Source organism: Lipophrys pholis, assembly GCF_963383615.2.
Source record: "Lipophrys pholis genome assembly, chromosome: 10".
NCBI lineage: Eukaryota > Metazoa > Chordata > Actinopteri > Blenniiformes > Blenniidae > Lipophrys > Lipophrys pholis.
In genome coordinates this window covers 22,722,135-22,739,819 of record NC_137640.1, presented here as the reverse complement: position 1 = coordinate 22,739,819, position 17,685 = coordinate 22,722,135, and the positions used below count along the sequence as shown (strand labels likewise).

General features: G+C 42.6%; 1 protein-coding gene across 1 annotated transcript in view; it reads left to right on the top strand.

Annotated features, from left to right (window-relative positions):
• Nucleotides 1-17,685, top strand: part of camsap2a (calmodulin regulated spectrin-associated protein family, member 2a) — a 46,778-nt gene that overhangs the window by 27,214 nt on the left and 1,879 nt on the right. The window contains exons 5-15 of the mRNA XM_080473993.1: nt 2,286-2,427; nt 3,434-3,573; nt 10,611-10,707; nt 10,928-11,024; nt 11,202-11,233; nt 11,358-11,427; nt 11,825-13,931; nt 14,615-14,751; nt 15,592-15,815; nt 16,245-16,317; nt 17,515-17,630. Coding sequence (XP_080330119.1) covers nt 2,286-2,427; nt 3,434-3,573; nt 10,611-10,707; nt 10,928-11,024; nt 11,202-11,233; nt 11,358-11,427; nt 11,825-13,931; nt 14,615-14,751; nt 15,592-15,815; nt 16,245-16,317; nt 17,515-17,630 — 3,235 coding nt within the window. The remainder of the gene's footprint in view (nt 1-2,285; nt 2,428-3,433; nt 3,574-10,610; nt 10,708-10,927; nt 11,025-11,201; nt 11,234-11,357; nt 11,428-11,824; nt 13,932-14,614; nt 14,752-15,591; nt 15,816-16,244; nt 16,318-17,514; nt 17,631-17,685) is intronic.

Sequence of the window (17,685 nt, the reverse complement as noted above, 5' to 3'; positions counted from 1 at the left end):
TATCCTCTTGCTGCCTCGAATTTTTGTTTTGACAGTTTCGGTACAAAGCGGCGGCAGTTTCTCACAAGCCGCTGCTTCCCTTTGAAGTTGAGGACTTGCCAGCCGCTCTGAGTGGCACTTACATTTTGGGTCTTTGATGCTTCCTGGTCGTGTGGGAATTAGCTGCTAACTGAGGCGAGCCGCTCCTCTTTTGGGATCGGCTCACATTGTCACTGAGAAGCAAGACGGCCACGTTGATACGGTGGGAATGTTGTTTATCTAAGCTTTTGCAAATTAACTTCACGTGACAATGAGCAATTAAAGGTTCTTCGGAACATTTCGGAAAACAATAGCGAGGCAAGTCTTCGATTCCTTTTTATGGTTGAACACAGTTACTGTCTGCTCGGGACAGTGTTGTGTTCGCTCGAAGGTTTAGTTGATTGAAATGCATTTTAAAAAGGAAATTCGAAAGGAAACGTCTGCATGCTGGAGTTTATTACTTGTCTACTTTATGGTCAATACCGTTTCCACGTGTTTGGAATGCCAGCAGGCAGTTCTTATTGAAAGGGGGTTATATGAACTGGCCCAACAATAAGAACGTTTGCGGTAATAAAAAAGTGTATCAAGGTTTAAATGTAACATTTTGCAAGAGAGTGGACGGAATTTCAAGCCAGCCTGCATTGGTGGGATCGGCTGCATTGAGCAGGAAGAGCCCGTTTTAACTCACAATCATGAGATGTACTGATTGATTTTGTATCATGCAGCTCAAAACTATAGTTTGTGTCTCATCGGCTCTTTGTTTCAGACCTCTATTATCAGAAAAATAAACTTTAAACTAATGAAACAGCGGAGTGATATGATCCCAGAAATTAGTTTTTTTAAATACATCACAGCTTTTTTTTTCTCTCACAAATACATTCTCAAATCCTCACATTTAAAAAGAAGTAGTTTGCTTCACTCTGACTTCAAAGGGAAGTTTAAACATCCTATTTCCAATTCTCCTATTATTGATATATAACAAAGTGGCCCGCATTTGGTTGCACTAATTCAGCACCTCCTCTGAAAGTCAAACCTTCACCCTCAAAACTAAATTCCACACTAAACATGATTTCAGGATTATTTCAGTTGAGTGGGACGCGCGACAACAAAAAAGGGGAAGGTGTCCTTTCCGTGTAGTCCTACACCTGTCACGTCTTGCTTTGCAACGCTAATCGTGTTTGGACTAATCTCACTAACAGGTATTTTTCTGTGTATCTGTGTCGTGTCGTCTTTCTTTTCTTTCTTCCTTTTCTGTGCTGCTGCAGTCTCCAACCAAGTGGTACATGAAGCTTGTGCCTGTAAGTCAATGGCATACTTGTGTCCATAGTGATCGTGCATCGTCCCCATCGCTTTCTGTCTTGACTCCCATGATGTGACCATGCATCCATCAGCTTGTGACTTTGTTGAACGCATATCCTCGCTTTCTTTTAATTCCTTTTATTTTTGATTCGCAAAGTCACATATTGTGCTTTGTCCATTGTGATGTTATGTCGAGACTAAAAACCAAAATAGATATAGAGTGTGTGACAAAGATTGAGGAAATATGTTGATTGCTCTTCATGAGAGAATAAGACGCTGTCCACTTAAACCCATCCTTGTACTCTTAAGCTATATGATTCCATATTACCCCTGTTCTTGATAATGATGAGGCGCTCATCAGTTGAGCGTCTTACCTCCTGGGAATCAGAAGACATGCCAAGAACAATTAGAAAAATAAAGATTAATTTCAGGAATTTGAATGTCTGGGAGTATTTGGCAGCTCTCTGGGCCAGCCTTCACCTGTAGCACAGGTAGTCATTCTCTACTCTGCACATCCCCGTATCTACAGTATTGTAATTTACAGTGTTGTGTATAAATACTGAATATTCGCATGTTGAATAACCTACTCATCATGCCAACAATGTGATTATTCTGTTTTTGATATTATGAGAACTAAATAATTGTGATCAGATCAGTGACGGCACTTTTAAGCTTTGATAGCTCATGATGGCTTTAATCCATTTCAATACTTTTACTAGTGAGTGTCCCTTAATGGAATTGACACGTTTTATGCAGGAAGGCTCCAGAGAAACTCACTTACCTTCATACATGAGTAGATCTAATCAAGCCTTTTAAAGTGTTTGTTTCTTCTTCAAGCATAGAATAAACATGCAGCCGCTGCTAGATTGCTCATTATACAGCCGTTGTTAAAGAAGGACAAACAAACGATACAGGCAATGTGGTTCTGCACATTTCTCTGTTGTTGATAGCATCTTTTCGTTACGCAGGCCCGCTACAGAAAGGAACAGACCTTAACCCAGCCAGCTCCTTGGATCCCCCAAGTGGACAATCTCCTGAAAGACAGCACAGACGGCTCAGCCCTCGGTGCACTGATGCATTTCTACTGCCCTCACCTGCTTCCCCTGGACGGTAAGAAGCAGAGTACAGAATTACTGTGCGTATTGGTTTAATGCACAAGAGTTTAAAGCTCAAAGGAAGAGTACTGGGAGCAGTAAAACTGATCGCATTTTTACATCTCTAATGTTTGTTAAATACAGGGAGGAGACCCAGGTTTGCTTCTTGGGCTTTTTCTCATGTTCTTCCTGTGTCGAGTGTTGATATTCTGATGACGGGACAACCGCCTCCTAAAATCCAAAGACATGCTTTTTAGGTGCTTTTGATCACTTTGAATTGCTCATAAGAGCGAGTGTGCATTTTAAATTACTTTCTTGCGTTAATTCTGTGATAGAGCAGCAAACTATACAGCGTGCATTGAGCCATTTGCTCTTTATCGGCTCCGGTGTAGTAGTACTGATTAACAGTGACTGTTTTAAATGAGAGGAAAAAGAGAAAGCCAGAAGATTGTGAAAGCTCATTGTTTGAACTGTGAATATGATAACCTTGATAAAGATTGTAACGTATATATGTATTCCAGGGTAATTCTGAAGTTATTTATGTTTACAGTGTAATAAATGGATGAAAAATCCAAAACAACAACAATAGGTGTGACATGATTACGTCACACTGCTGATTAGAAATGTTGACAGGGCTCACATACAAACACAATCTCATACACAGTCCCACTGTTTGCATACACAGTTAAACACATCAGCTGAGAAAACACTGAGATAAAGGATTAATCAGTCGCCATTTTTCTCTCTACCTTTTAGCTCCGCCCAGTTCTTCATTAAGTCAAACTGCTGTCGCAATCGGTCATGGTCCTGAGATTTTTGAGCACCCTGGCTTGTTTCGATATCTTTTTAAAGGACACACAGAATTTGTTTGGAACACACCTCATCCATCTTGGATCTTAAACAATCCCCGTCAGCGCAGTAAAATTCACTGAGGTGGCTGTTGAAGCGAAACCAACTTTAGTCATCACATTCCGAGAGGCGTCACACTGACTGACACATGATGGCTTGCTCTGCCCTGCCAGACGTCTGTCTGAAGGAGAACATGACTCTGGCCGACCGACTGTACAACCTGCAGCTCATCCAAGACTTCTGCAAGGACAACCTGAACAGCTGCTGCCACTTCAGCCTGGAGGACATGCTCTATGCCTCATCCACCCTCAAGGTACTGCTCCAGACTCACTCGCTTCTTATATCATCAAGTATTATTATTGCTATTGTGTGTCGGTTGGTTGGTTGGTCAGTTGGTCGGCTGGTTGGTTGGTTGGTTGGTTAATGCTGCAAGCCTTTCAGTTGCTCAGTGTGTGCAATAGTCAATACTGTACTGGAAAGATCAATCACACTTTAATCTCCTAAACCATTGCCGAAAGTACTAGTTGAATGAAAGTAATGGCTGCATTTCTGAAGGCTGGCTCAAAATCACAAAGTTAAGTTGAGTGTTATTTCCCCCAAACACTGTAGAGCTGTTTCCAGGTTTTTTAGGACAAAACAGATTAGAAGCCCATATGGTGTGGTTTTCATTCAAAAAGGGAAATTGGAACAGGAGAAACGAGCAGCAGCGTTGGCGGCTGTGGTGAGTCATGCTGAGGGAAAAAATAACTTTTAACTTCAAACTTTCTGTCTTCGCAACCGCAAGGCTGCAGAGCTCATTCAGACGGGCTGTCCCCGGCTTAGGTTTCTTCTCCTTATTGTTACGTTACTTAAGGTCATCACCCTTCTGATTCTTTTCTTTACTGCGACTGTGCTCAAACTCGGAACCTTTTTTTTCCTTTATTGTCTTTATTTAGTCTTTATTCTTTGAAAAATATGGCTGTTCCTTTTCTCTGGTTGTGTTTCATAAAATTATTTTTATTAAATTTTTTTCTGTTTTCTGTTGCCTCCGTTTTCTGTCTTTTCCCATTTTAGTGATTCTCGGTAAGATGCTAACGAAATGCAAGAGATTATTATTATTATTATTATTGTTATTCTTATTAATATTCTTATTTTACTTTCTTCTACTGTGCAAGCTGCTGCATTTCCAACAGCCTAAATTTGCCCACAAGTCAGAAGTGATGAACCATTTTAAATTTTACAGTCATTGCGCGCGTGTGTCTGGTAAAATGTCTCCATAGCGCCCCCAATATTGATTTCACATTTGGAACATCTAAAACAGGCAACACATTTCACCTATGTCTAAGACATTTGGTAGGCATATGCAACACATCGAGCCACACAAAAATGTCACTGACACCCACACTCCAAACCCAACAGGAAGTCCACCATTTTGCGCTATGGGTGAAACACAATCCTCCTCGGGGGTAAGTCCTAGAGGCCTGAAAATTGCTCAGTATATACAACTGGCCTTCCTGATGAAAACATAACGAAATCTCACTCAAAACCCAAAGGGCGTGGGCGTGGGCGTGGGCGTGGGCGTGGGCGTGGCGCGCCAATAAATATCAGGTGGTTCGCCATGAAACAGGAAGTGATGTGTAACTCTGCTCTACATGCTGCGATCTGCCTGAAGCTTCACGTGTGTCATCACAGTGCTGACCCGAACACATCCACATGCTAATGTCCATTCACAGTCATAGCGCCACCTATTGGTAGGTGGAAGTTTAAGGAATTATATTTTCACATTTCCCATGGCCCCAAAACCTTTTGATATCATCCTTGAGATCGGTAGGGGTATGAAGCACGATCAGGACACAGAAAAATGTCATGACACCATGCTCTAAACCCAACGTGTGAAGCTCCTCCTCCGGGGTAAATCCAAGAGATTCTGTGAGCCACAGAATTTGCCATTTTTGACACTTAGATGGAATTGTTAGCCCACAGTTCCATCGCACTCTAATGTTCACCAAAACCTTAACATGCACCACGGTCGAACGTGCGTGGGTGTGTGAGGACCCATTCAACGATGCTTGCAGCTTTAATTATATTTTGCTTCTCTAAAAGATTTGCTTTTGATTGAAAACACTTCTCTCTTGGTCGTTCTCTGTTCGGGAATGGATTTTGTTTTTATGTCGCTGTGCCTTCTCCCTCCCAGCAAATTAGAGCCATAGCTTCTATTTGCAATCCCCACAAAACTCCAAAATAATCTGACTCACGATTTTTTTCACATGAAAGTCACAGTCGCAGAAACCATAATGACAGGGTGCGAGTGTTTGTCTGTTGGTATGATGTAACCTTCCCACTTTGCCGTGTTTGTGTTTGCGCTCAGTGCATCCAGAGGAGCTGCTCAACAACAACAACAAAAAAAACAGATATGTTTGGATGAGTCTGACTTTTCCTGACTGTCACCTCAGCATGTCCTCTGCTACAGGACAGTTTTGCTCAGCAGATTGAGTGGAGGTCACAAAAAAAGGCCAGGCCCCAGATGATTATTGAAACTGACCAAACACGCGTGTCTTTTACTCTTACACACGGGCTGTATAATGTAACTTGGAACAACAATTCAATTGTTATAAACAATAAAATAGGGCATTCAAATTCATTTGAAATAGTAATGGAATGAATCTTTTTTTAAGTAAATGGCATTGGATGCTGCATATTTGTTTTCCTATTAGACAATAAAAAGAAGAAATAGTCGCGAGCAGTCTGGACCAGCAGAATGACAATGGCTTCACCTTCGAGCCATCAAATAAATTTGTTCTGGAGCCAGAAAATATATACATTAATATATAATCTTTAACATGAAGAAGAGATATATTCATGAAGCTAAAGAGTTACAGTTACGAACTGCTGACACTGTTTTCTATATTTTTTAACTGTTTAACCTTACTTTTTTGTCTTTTTCTGATTTCTTGACACCTATCAAATGTGCCAGTAAACAGTGAAAGCAAATTATTCTGTCCACAATATATTAAACTTCATATTTTACTTCAGAGAGGCTGGAAAGCTGCAAGTGGCCCCAGTGCTGTGCCCCACAGTCACTTATTCTACAGAAATGAGGTCTGGTAATGGTGGCAACTATATTGACATTGTCAAATGTATTTCATTATAATACCTGCAGCAGAGTGCTTATGCCTTTCTTTACTCCAAATTGCTGACAATGTGATCCTGGTCCTCATCGCAGCAGCACGAAAGCACATGTTCATTCACTGCAAAAAAAAAAAAAAAACGGTGAACCACCCAGAAACAATATTTTCGCTGACACTGATTTCAGGAGGGATAAGAAAACATCCCAGTAGGAGAGAGTCTATGCCTGCGAGAAGCATTGCAACCAGAACTGCATACAGAACCAGTTCTAGTCTATAACCTTGACCCAGATTCGAGGCAGTCATACTGCAAGAGCCTGTAACTCGTGGCCCGTCACACTATTAGAGACCTTATTAGAGAGATTGAGCCGAGACATCTGGGGGGGTGTAACGTGAGGGCGGTGTTGATGTGGAAGAAAATGGAAACAGGAGAGAAGAGACGAGGGGGAGTGATAAGAGAGCATGAAACAATTAGAAAGAGGGTGATGTGGGGGAAAAAGAAAAAAAAAAGAGGGCCGGCCTATTTTGGGAAAGTGGCGCCACGGATATGATAAAACATGTGCATATAAAACCATCACATAGTTAAAAATACACTGTGTGAATCCTGCCCTTCACACTGAACAGATGAGCTTTGATTAGATCGCATTGTTTTCTACCTGCATCTCAATGGCTAAAATCCATAAGAAGGTATATTTTATAATTTTTTTCGTTCTGAATGAATCATAAAATCTGCCTGTGTGTGAAGGAGGGCTACAGCTTATAGCCTCTGTCATTAATTATTATATTATTGATCATTTCTTGTGAAATGTTCCTTCTTTTTTATCAATAGTCAAAATCTCATCATGTTTTTTTAAAGCCAAGAATAAAACATAATGTAGTTTGCCATTAAGCTCTCAGTTTGAAAAAAATAAAAAAATAAATACCTGGCCAAAGTTTTATTTGGGGTCAAACACTATATTTTATCAAAGCTATGTGGTTTCTTTTAAATGTGTATGGTTCTCAAAATAATTCCAAAAGTTTTGAATTGAAAATATTAACCTTTTCACATCAGATACCAGTCTTAAACATGACTCTTCCAAAGCAATATTGAGGTTAACGTCCTAGCACTTACTATGGAGAGCTTTACATACACAGAACTATGAAATATTAATGGGCTGTTCCTGCTTCAAATGAAGCATTATGATGGTTTATTAAAGCAGGATTGTTTTAAATGACATTCCTTGTACTCTATCCAGGCACAGAGCTTTACTAGCCAACCCCCAGTCATACATCACAAACATTACTTAAGGCCTTTCTCTCCTAATGGACACCAGGATAGTAAATCACATCCACCTACTCCCATTTACTGGCCCCACGTTTAATTAATTCACGGCGCATCTAAATTACTATCTCTGGATCCAATGGAAGAGAAAAAAGGAAATTCATCAGCTCTGGGCTTTTGCTACTGTTTGTCTCTCGCTTCTTTTTCTTTTTTAATCATGAGGCATTCCTAATGTAGCTCTGAGGAAAGCAATTAACATACTTAAAGTAATTGACAACAAGTGTTTTCAACTTGAGGGTAGTTTATCATCCGTATGTGAGCTTCTGATGTTAGTTTCACTGTACAGTATGCTGCAATAAAATGACATTTCTAAAAGTGCAATGGGTTCTTGAGTTGTTGTGGAGATGAAAGCTCATATTACATTGCGCTGAAACAAAATAATTCTCAGTCATTTCCACAAACGCAAAAATTATTTGTTGAGTTAATTTAATCATGTCACACATTTCCATCTATTCATATTAAGTAGATTGAACCCCAGTTATTCATATTATCTGAACAACATGTATTAGAATGAACCATTTAACAACATGAAACTCAATATGCTCATGCTAAACAAACATATTTCTGATTTGTAAACTGAAATACTGCTTAGTTGGTTTTTTGAGTGTGGACTGACACACACAGAGTTACTCTAACTATAGGTGCAATACCACCTCTAGTACATTTGTAATCATACTGGAGGTACATTGATTTTTTTTTTTATATATAATTGTTTTTTGCTTATGAGTAATATGACTATCTCCACACTCTCTACAACTACAGTTTCTTTCCCCCCCTAGTATTTTTAGATTGACTGCTGTGTTATTGCAAATAACGCTGATCAATATGAGTTCAGCCTAATAGTTTGGATTTCAAATATTTGGAATATTTTGAAGGATGATTTTACATGTTTATGAAATTGATGGTGCTATACTCGTACGCTGGTCGAGACTACTCTGGAAATGTTCTCTTTTAAACTTCTTCCTTCAGAAACACAACGTATACTCTGGATTTTCAACAGGCGAGTGCGAGCAGACTGATCCACTTGGCAGTGAATCAAGAAGCAGATTTCCCAGATTGCAGCGACTCTGTCTGTCTCGCCGCTGGACCCTGATCTTTTAATCCAGTGGTTCTTAAACTTTTCACAGCGTGCACCACCTGAGAAAATATGGAGCTCTGCACCATTATGACTGACCTGAACATACAGAAGTGGAGATTTACACCTGTTCGCTATGGACTCAGTACTTATTTACTTATAACATAAATTTCATAGGTTTTACATTTATTCATTTTCAGTTTTGTACTATTTTGCTAATTATATATTTTCTTCAAATAAATGTCATCAAACTATATATATATATGTATGATTTGCCCCCAAGAGGTGTACACGCACCACTGTTTGAGAATCAGATATAATCAACTCTACCGCCTGGTGTTTGTGGAGATTGATGCTCCGTGTGCTGCTTTGCCTCGTCTCATGCTGACTGTGATGCTATAATGTGTAGTGTGGCCTCTTGTTTACATTACAAATGCAGTCAAATATTGAAGTTCTTTACTGTGCCAGTGCACTTGACTTTTATCACTATAATCTGTAATGGTGGGTTTTTGGAGCATGTACAGGGCAACGTGGGGGGGGGGGTTGTGTCTATCCCCACAGAGTGGATTAGCTTTACCCACCCCACCCCATCACCCTCAACTCTGAGCTTCTTTCTAATCACCAATCAGGTTACTGTTTTTTTTTTTCTCCCCCCCCCCCCCCCTGAGGATCACTCACATACTAAAATCTCCAAACCACCAGATCTGGCAGTCCTGCAGCCCATGGGGTGGTGATGCCAGTCAGTGGAGCGATAGGTGGGGCAGTAGTGCAGTGGTTGGTTGTTCAGAGATCAGGGTGTTTTGTGTGCCTGTGTGGATGCCGAGGGCTGGTATTAAGCGATAACTCTCGCACCTGGTGTGTCCGTAGTAGTACTCAAGAGGAACAGATGGGAACAGACAAGAAGTGAGGCTGGGTTGCTGCCACGAGTCTGCGAAGGACATATGACAGGAGATTTTCATTTCCTCGTTGGTCTGCTCTTTGTCTTCTTTCCTTTTGAATTTTCGCTTTTTATTTTTTCTGGTCTTCTTGACTCACAGGAATGCTGAGCACAACTGAAGGTAACATCATTATTTGGCATTTAATAGTAATTTTGCACTGACCAGCATTTAGCCAGAATGGTCATGGAAAGAAGAAATGTACCTAAGAGGGAAAATGTAGTTCACCAACTCAGTTCTAATTTTCTCTTGTGACAAAGTACTTTTTTTTTATGAAGTTATTTGAAGTGTGTTAAAAACATTGCACTTGGTTGTTTTGCCCACTTACCTTTTTAGATTCATGCAGCTCTGCATAGCAGCATGTGTGCTGCAGAGTAATTTAAAAAAAAAAAAGTATAGTGCTGCATCCTGAGTCGTCCAGTGTTTCTAGTGTTAATTGCCTCTGGCCCTCCCAGTGTGCTCTTGGACTGCAGTGGAGCAATTTAAGCAGTGTATGTAGGTTGTATGTGTGTCCCGGTGTGTGTGTGTGCTCGTTACAGCAAAATGTTGCTGATGAGGGGATTCAGGTACCTTTAGAGCTGAGCTGTGCACCATTGTCTTTTGTCTGGAGACCATGGACTGAGGGTGGGGAGAGGGCGTGCTTCCTCAAGGTCGTTCCTGCGTCGCTGCATTCATTCGCTGTCGTTCTGCAAGTGTGTGTGCGTGTGTGCATGTGTGTGCGGGTCTTACAAATCAACTGTGGTTTTGCAGTAGCACTCAATTGAGACACCTGCTGGAGGAATGCACAATGAATGGGAGGCTAAAGCTTTTTCAAAGACAGTTCAGAATTTGGTCTTGAGAGATTCATGAACTGGAAACGTCAACGTACGCCTCAACGTTGTGTTTTTAATTTCATTCTTGTTTGTTTATTTCCAGAATAATTACCTGGTGTTCATGGCAGAGCTCTTTTGGTGGTTTGAAGTGGTCAAGCCATCTTTTGTAAAGCCCAGAGTGCTGGAGAGTGAGAGCACAGGTAATCTCCTATTTCTTACTTTTTAAAACGATCTGTTGTTGCAACTTCAATTTTAGTATCATGTTAGTAAAGAGGTGCTAGTAAGTGCAAGAAGTAATGATGCTACAGTGAAGCGCTGTGTGTTTTCTCTGGAAACACTCGAAAGGAAAAGGAACACTGTTATGTTTCTGTTCGTTATAAAATCACAGTCTAATGTATTTTCTCTGTTGTCCCACCTCAGAGCCCTCATCCTTGTTAAGGAATATGCCAGTGATCCCCATCTCCAAGGCAACAAAGAGAAGTTTCATGGAAAAACCACCGAGCCCTGAAAGACCTAGGTATGTTCCGTCTAAAATATAGTATCCAGGATTAAAAAAAAACCTTCCTCACCCTCTGAAGGTGCTGATCAGCTGAAACAAGTCAATTTGTCCAAAGAAAAACAAGATCTTAAAAGCAAATAAATGGAATTATGTAATGATTGTCTTTTCCTTTCTTTTTCTTTTTTTTTTTCCTAGTCTGCCTCTTCGTCCGCAACCTCGAAGCTCAGGTAGTTAATCTGTCATCATATGTGAAAATTTTATTTGGCCCATAAATAATATATTTTTTTTTGTGGGGTTTTTTTTGCTTGTAATAAATTGTTTGTTTTCATTTTTAATTCTTTCGTTGTCCAGGAGAAATCAAGAGGTCAACCTCAATGTCCTTTGTTGATGGCAACCTTGGCACCTGGCCCAAAGAAAAAAGGTTGGTCTAATTTTAGTGACGCCCCGACTGTGTCTCAGTTGGTCACGTGGATCACAAGTTTGGCAGTTCAGTTCCCATCTGTACCTGCTCATAACTCAGTTCTGTTGGCCTAGTCAGTGAATCCCATGTTGCTGTGCGAGTGTGTGCGTGCGTGCGTGCGTGTGCGTGCGTGCGTGCGCGTGTGTTTGTGGGAATGTGTGTTTGAGGAAGGTGACATGACTGATCATGTAAAGCCTATTCAGACTGAGACTTTATATAAAATAATGGATGATATTCAGGTCAACATAAGAATAACAAGATTTTTTGATTTTAAGTCTTTTATAGAGTATACTCGGATGTAGTCCCTCATCAAGTAGAGAAAATAACTACTTTATTTGTTTGATTGTCTTTTGTTCAGGTCTGGGCCTTACGGAGTGTCTTTTGACATCCCCTTTAGTAAAGAAGATGGTGCTGCTGGCCTTCCTTCCTCCATGCGTGGTATGGTCAGGTCCGTCAGCACTGACGATGGTTCTGGGTTCAAGGTACACCACATGCCCCGAGGAATGAAGCGCAACCTGTCCTTCCAGCCAGTAAACGGTCAGAGTGTTGCCATTGAAGAAGAGGGCTGCCCCGATAGCCTGGCCGTCTTGGAGGAAGACATGCAAGCATTCCCCAATGGGCATGGAAGTGTCATGGCACCAGCTCCCTCCATGGAGGAGGCCCTCCAGATCATCCATAGCCCAAGTCGGCCTCCAGCAGAGGGCATCAATAGTGGGTTTTTCTTGCACAGTCAGAGCCACGGGGCTGCTGTTGCTGGCTTGGATGCAGCGTCAGAGGGGGACTCCAAAGGCCCTCTGAGCATCACAGACACGACAGAGGTCGACACCGGCATCCATATCCGAACGGAAGATATGCTCGATGAGGATTCCTCTCTGAGGGACTGCTCAGTCAACATGGAATTGGATATGGATACGCCAAGCCCCTGTCCAAGCAGTCTTAGCAAATCCCCCTCCGCGCTGAAGTTGACCTGCTTTGCTGAACAGAAGATGAAAAAGTTGAATCCATCAGCACCTGACTCAGGTCGGGGCAGCAGCAGCTCCCTGAAGACCACACCAGAGGGCTCAGAGTTTGGCCTTCCATTATCGGTCTCTTGGGCGCCGACCCCCGAGCACAGCCCGATCCATCAACACACTCCGCCGGCTCTCACCCCGCAGAAACCCTTTCCAAATGTCCAGCTTCCACCCAACGACCCAGCACAAGTCATGGCTACAGAGATGGTGCAGTTACGGATGAGGCTGGAGGAGAAACGGAAAGCCATTGAAGCACAGAAGAAGAAAGTGGAAGCTGCTTTTACGCGACATCGGCAAAAAATGGGACACTCTGCATTCCTCAACGTGGTGAAAAGGAAAGGCGATGGAGCCGCGAGTGGAGAGGAAGGAGGGAAAACTGAAGGGGAGCGGCAGTCAGCGGGCACAAGTCCCACCTTTAAATTTGGGAGGTGCAAGGCAGACACACCTGATGGGGCGGAGCAAAGCAGCACAGCCTCCTGTTGGCAAAAGTCCCCCGGTGCAGGGGAGGAAGGCGGCCAGAGTCCCGCTCAACTGACCGAAGTGGATCTCACGGAGTATACACGCTCTATCGACAAACTCAACCACTCTCTAGCGTTCCTCCAGACTGAGATGCAGCGACTGGCTCAGCAACAAGAGGTGATTATGGCCATGAGGGAGCAACAACATCAACAAGCCTGGGTCATCCCTCCTTCACACCCAAACCCCTCGCCACAAAAACACAACCGGGCCGTCACTCGATCCTCAGGACCCTCGTCTCCGGCAGACTCCCCCCGTTCTGCCCACCGCTCTCCGACCAGCATCAAACGCAAGTCGGCCTCCTTCCACTCACGTAATCCTCGGACTGCTCGGCCCAACGAGCTCAAGCTGGCCCCCTACAATCGAGTTCTCACTGCACCGCAGTCAGTCGATAGCATCCCAAGACTACGTCGATTCTCTCCTTGCCAGCCGCTGGCAAGTTCCTTCGCTTACATGAGCGAGAGACCAGCAACTGCCAATCCGGAGAGTGTAAAAAGCAAGAAAACCGACTCGGTGCTCTCCCCAGAGAGGGATCGGGCAGGTGTATGCATCGTCCACTCGCCGCAAAAAAGTGGAGGAGATAAAAATGCCCACAAGCTGGAAACAGACGCTCATGGCCATTCTACGACTGCAGATATCGAAGTAGATGATCAGAATAGAGGAGCTCAGACATCCGCTGCAGAACTCAAACCCGCCATACGCTCGTCTTTCCCCGAGTTTCTGACCCAACCTGTGGTGGAGTCGTTTACCGTGGCACCCACAGATATTCCCCCTCATCCAGACTCCTCCAGCCAAACCAAAAGTAATTTGATCGAGGTCCCTCTGTCAGTCGTGAAGCCAGCGGAGGATCTGTCGCTTGACGATGGTTTGGAGGCGCAGCCGGACAACGTGGAAGGTCAGGACGATGAACAGAAGACATGCCACGGCTTCTTCTTCAAGGTAGGATTTGAAACATATGAATAAACAAAATGTTCAAAACTTGTATTTATTTCTCCCCACTGTCCGAACATTTTAATCCAATGATAGTTCATTATGTCCAAATGTGCTTCTTTACAACTATAATCACTCAACTGGAACGAAACAAAAGTACAATTTTAAAGACAAGATTGAATAAGTTTTGTTTAAATGTCTTAAAATACAAACAATGGGACCTCCATTGACCACCAATAATCGCCAAAGGATCGCCAATCAAGACAATGTCAAGTCCTTTGAATAACTATCAAAGTAAAATCATAACAAATTCTTATATGTTGCATGAGATGAATTTTTCTGAGAAAATTGCAGGAGGACAATATGATCTTCCCATTTATATATAGTTGGTTAGATTGTAGCCTGCTACTGTCTGGGCTTTGATGTAGGTCAGAAAACTGGGGCTGCTTTGAATAATTAAAAAACAGCTGTGGAAATGTCGGATTGGAGAAGGATTACATTAAATAACGTATATCATGAGGGGAGATAAAAAGGGATGTTCACTGAGTAAAACTCCACCTAAAACCAATTTGGACTTAAATTCAACATCTGCTTCGGCTGAATTAATTTCATTAATATTCATTAACTGTTATAGAAATGGTGTCAATCTTTGAGCTTCCATTACCTGAGGCAAGTGTCTGTCTTTACTTTAGGAGGATGGAAAGGCCGAGGAGAACATGGCCCAGAAGAGGGCTGCACTGCTGGAGAAAAGGATGAGGAGGGAGAAGGAGAGTCAGCAGAGGAAGATGCAGCTGGAAGCGGAGCTGGAGCAGAAGAAAGAGGAAGCTCGGTGTGCATAATTATTATTATATATATACACCAGGCAGGGTACTCACCAGGCAGGGTACCCACCAGGCAGGGTACTCACCAAGCAGGGTTCCCACCAAGCAGGGTACTCACAAAGCAGGGTACTCACCAGGCAAGGTACTCACCAGGCAGGGTGCTCACCAGGCAGGGTACTCGCCAGGCAGGGTACCCACCAGAAGAACTCACATTACACACAGAGAGCCAGGCAATTACACACATTCACACTTACAGTCAAATTAGGGCTAAAAGTTGACATTTTGATTTAACTCAATAAATTATATATTCTATTAATTTGTCTTAAAATACCCCAAAAGTCATTTAGCAGTTTATTCTTGTTCTGGGATTTCTAGTTTCACTTTTGCACACTGTCAGTAGTACAGTTGACTAGTGCATATCGTGAGAAACCAGGGAAGAGATTGTAATCTTTTTACCAGAGAAAAATGCCCTTCTCAGTTTCAGTCAGTCAAGTTGTGACCAAAAAGAGTAAATACCACAATAAAATATGGTGAATAATGTCATTACAGCAACTAGATATATTTCTGTAAGTTCGTTCAATTAATATGCATGCATTTGATATTTTATACCTGAAAATACACTTAACTTCCAAATGTATATCTCATGCTCCCAGAAGTTAGTTTGTTAAAGCAAGTTTATTTGAATCTAAATTACTGTGAGCAGCAGAACGTTTTAAAAAATGTTGTCCCAGTGACCGTGATTACCGTAGTCAATATTGACTGACGCCTTGACAGTTTGATTGCTGAATAAACCGATGAGGCAAGACCATTGTTTTTCTTATCCATCCAAGATCTCTCCATGTTTTCAGTCTGAAAGCAGAAGAGGAACGGATCAGGAAGGAGGAGGACAAGGCGAGGAAGGAGTTCATCAAGCAGGAGTACCTCAGGAGGAAGCAGCTGAAGCTGATGGAGGACATGGACACGGTTATCAAGGCCCGACCAGCCACTGGGGCGAAGCAGAGGCGGGGTCGCCCGAAATCCATTCATCGCGACACTATGGACTCCCCAAAAACCCCAGTCAGGGCTGCCACAGGTAACCAAGGAGTCCAGGTCATCCCATCAGTCCAATCATTGTGTTGCTGCCACTCTGTCATGTGCCAATCCAACATAAATACATTTAATATATCCTTCAAATCTCCTGGAATAAATAACTTACACAACCACACAGTGATATTCAAAGTGTGGGGGTACCGAGCTTCAATCACTGCATTCTTGGAATGACGCTCTGCGGTGCTTCATAGGGGAAGCCCGACTTGGAAAAAAACCACCGTCTGTATCTGTTTCACACGCATTTAACAGAGGAAAGGGTGAATATTCACCATAGCGCGGAGGCTGCACTGGCCTTTTGACAGGTTTTGGTACAGAGTGGATGGTGTTGTGAGGTCTTCATCTGTCTAACTGTGTCGCGCCGCGCTACGTCTCATTTCTTCACATCCAGGTTCACGACAACGTGTCTTTTCAGTCTCTAGCTTGTCCCTCGCTTCCCTCAACCTCGGGGACAGTGACAGTGTCCACTCCGACAAGAGAGGACCGAGGTAAGGCTCATGAATGTCATTCGCCTTGTCAACAAAGTTTACTTGTTTTGCACATGACGGTCATTGTAAATGTACAGGGAATACTTTAAATGCATTTAGAATATATGGGGTAAATTTCTCTATAAGCTTGCAGATAAATGGGTGCTGCTGTGTTTTTGTTGTAACAGCTGGTGAGAAAACCCGGTTTGACATGAATTTAGTTATGCATCCAGTCTTACTCCACTTGCCAGCTGTAAATCTTTCCTGTTTTTTGTTTTGTTTTGTTTTGATGACTTTCTGTCCTGCCTGCCACACATGTCAGGAGTGCTAGTTTAGCTTCGGGCAGCCTCTTCTACTTTCTGAACTCTCCTAAACTGAGAAGGAGAAGGTTAGTTTCTGCTGGCGGTAAAGTCCTAAGTCACTTTGCACTGCCTTAGAGCCCAATCCTGCTCTGAAACCTTTCCCTCACTGCAGGTTTTATCAGAGATGGGCGAGCTCTTGATTCAGACAGAACATAGTTTTTGTTTGTTGCTTTCCTCACCAGCACTGGCCTGATGCTTTAGTTTTTTTTTTTTTTAGTGTTGCCATCAAAACTTCCTAAAACTGCTGTTATTTGCTTTTACATCTCTGCTGTGCCTTCCTCACTAATTCTCACTTTCACAGTTTTTTTTTTTTTTTTTACACCTGATGAAGCACCAAAATAGTTTCCACATCACACACAATTCCTGTAGATTTCCCCCCGCTTACAATATCCATCTTATCAAGTCATTAATCCTAGAGGTTTTGTCTTTATGGTTAGATAATATCAAGCTGCATATAATTCAGATGAGACATGTAATTCCAGCGCTGGAAGAAAGACAAAGCTACAATGACTTGTTAATGTGGAAAGTTTGGCTTTGATTGCTCCTGCTGTATCACTGTCCCCACTATTGGAATCCCCACAGTCACACAGGTGGATACATGGTATTCATTCTCCATAATCAAGAACTGGAAAAATCACTAAAATGTCTTGCGCTACCCGTCTTAGAGTGACGCAGAGCCAATAGATGCCATGTGTTGCACTTTATTTTGTTGGCCTTAAATGCACTAAACCCTGCTTGCAAGTCTTGCTGCTTAATGCTTCCTCACGGTAAAGATGTCACAGCGCTTCGGCTGAAAACAAAACCCTTAAGAAAAGCTGATCTAACCGTCAGTCTTGTGTGTGTTTGTGCGCGGCAGACCCGACTCCGCAGATGGCTTCCTCTCACCGAGTCGCTCCAGCAGCAGGAATGGTGAGAAGGACTGGGAAAATGGATCCACCACCTCCTCCGTTACATCCAACACAGAGTATACTGGTAGGTCAACGTGTGAACTGAGGACTGGCCGTCTTTACTGATTAAGAGATATATA